Here is a 1,476-nt window from a genome sequence, read left to right on the forward strand (position 1 = left end):
ATACTATGTACCAATGTGTACTTATACTGTGGTTACATACTACGTGCACATCTAGTTACTATGCAAGTACACAGGTTGGTATTAGGGCCACTTAATATAAAGTGGGACCAAATATTCATTTTCAAAAATGTTTCTATTTCAGAAAGAAAAGAGAGGGATTGTCATGGTTAATTTTTATAATGACTACGTAACATGCAAACAAGCTGCTAACATCTCAGATGTTGCTGGTGAGTCCTTTTGAAAACAACCTCAGTGCCTGCATACTGTAGCATTCCTTCATTGAGCCAGTATGTGACTCCACTTCTCTATATGACATTCAGATCACTTTGACCATATCAAGAAAGTGGCTGGTTCTAGTATCATTGGATTTGGTGGCGATTATGACGGTGTGCCAAGGTAAGCATGCTGATTTGTGAATAGACTGCCTGCATTCCAATCTAATGACAATACTGCTCAATTACATTGCGGTACATTTCACATTTGTAAAGCATGTGTATTGTATACAATGAGAATTGCCTTTAATTGTTTAAGACAAGAAATAGGACTGCATTCATAACTATTAATAAATAATGCTATGGTTTGAACAGGGTGCCAGATGGTCTAGAGGATGTATCAAAGTATCCAGACCTGGTGGCTGAACTTCTTAGGCGCAAATGGTCAGAGGATGAGATCAGAGATTCTCTGGGACGAAACCTGCTGAGAGTGTTCAGCGAAGTGGAGGAAGTAAGAGCAATTCACACACAGTCAGGAATACATTAGTTTCAAACTCAGTATAATATCAAAATCTACTGCCCTGTTTGCTCACTGAACCTTTTTCAAAAAATTCTAAAAAGTAACTTTTATGTTTTAATAGGTAAGAGATCACCTAAATGGTACCAAACCAGATGATATACCCATCCCTCTTAAAGAAGTTCAAAATCCCTGCAGGACAGACTTTGGTTATCAAGATACATCCAGTTCAACATGCATAAAATCTTTCTATCCGCTAGTCTTGATTCTGACACTACTGAACAAGTTATTATAACCAACCCCTCAGTTGACTGTATACTCCTGTAGTACTGTTTTTGGAGTATGCAAAGGATCTCTGATAAAGGCCTGTAGAGAAATTCTGTAAGGGAACATTTTAGAGAGCAAGTGTTTTTAAGATAAATTAGACATGTAATTATTTGAAAATTGCCAATTTTCTGTTCAGTGTCATGCAAGTCAAACGTGTGAACAGCTATTTTTTATTATTGCTATTTTCCATATTTTACAAAAATAACAAAGTCAAAGTCAAAACTATGAAATAATACAAAGGGAAGCATGGGCATTATGCAATGACTGAAAAAGCAAACTGAAAACATCAGTATTTGTGCCCTGTTTCTATATTTGTCCTGTTAGATTTGATGGTTTTCTGTTGATTTATTAGAGGTGAAAACTAGCAAATTATAGGCAGCTTTATTATTAAATGATGATACTGACCACTCTGTATGACAA

At 35.9% G+C, this 1,476-nt stretch overlaps 1 protein-coding gene across 1 annotated transcript; it reads left to right on the forward strand.

The window, feature by feature from the left end:
- Window positions 1-127: 127 nt before the first annotated feature.
- On the forward strand, window positions 128-1,476 carry LOC107577822 (dipeptidase 1-like). The gene is made up of 4 exons (XM_016263854.1): window positions 128-227; window positions 321-396; window positions 588-723; window positions 854-1,476. Exons 1-4 carry the CDS (start codon window positions 128-130, stop codon window positions 1,022-1,024), a joined length of 483 nt encoding a protein of 160 aa, XP_016119340.1. The 3' UTR covers window positions 1,025-1,476.

The sequence above is a fragment of the Sinocyclocheilus grahami genome, unplaced genomic scaffold (assembly GCF_001515645.1).
Source record: "Sinocyclocheilus grahami isolate Dianchi unplaced genomic scaffold, SAMN03320097.WGS_v1.1 scaffold7382.1, whole genome shotgun sequence".
NCBI classification, from domain to species: Eukaryota; Metazoa; Chordata; class Actinopteri; order Cypriniformes; family Cyprinidae; genus Sinocyclocheilus; species Sinocyclocheilus grahami.

Bases quoted from the DNA above. Each gene is read 5' to 3' on its own strand.
- LOC107577822 (XM_016263854.1), top strand. From the start codon at position 128: ATGTTTCTATTTCAGAAAGAAAAGAGAGGGATTGTCATGGTTAATTTT. The intron at 397-587 runs GTAAGCATGCTG...TGGTTTGAACAG, and splicing joins GATTATGACGGTGTGCCAAG to GGTGCCAGATGGTCTAGAGG. The intron at 724-853 runs GTAAGAGCAATT...ATGTTTTAATAG, and splicing joins TGTTCAGCGAAGTGGAGGAA to GTAAGAGATCACCTAAATGG.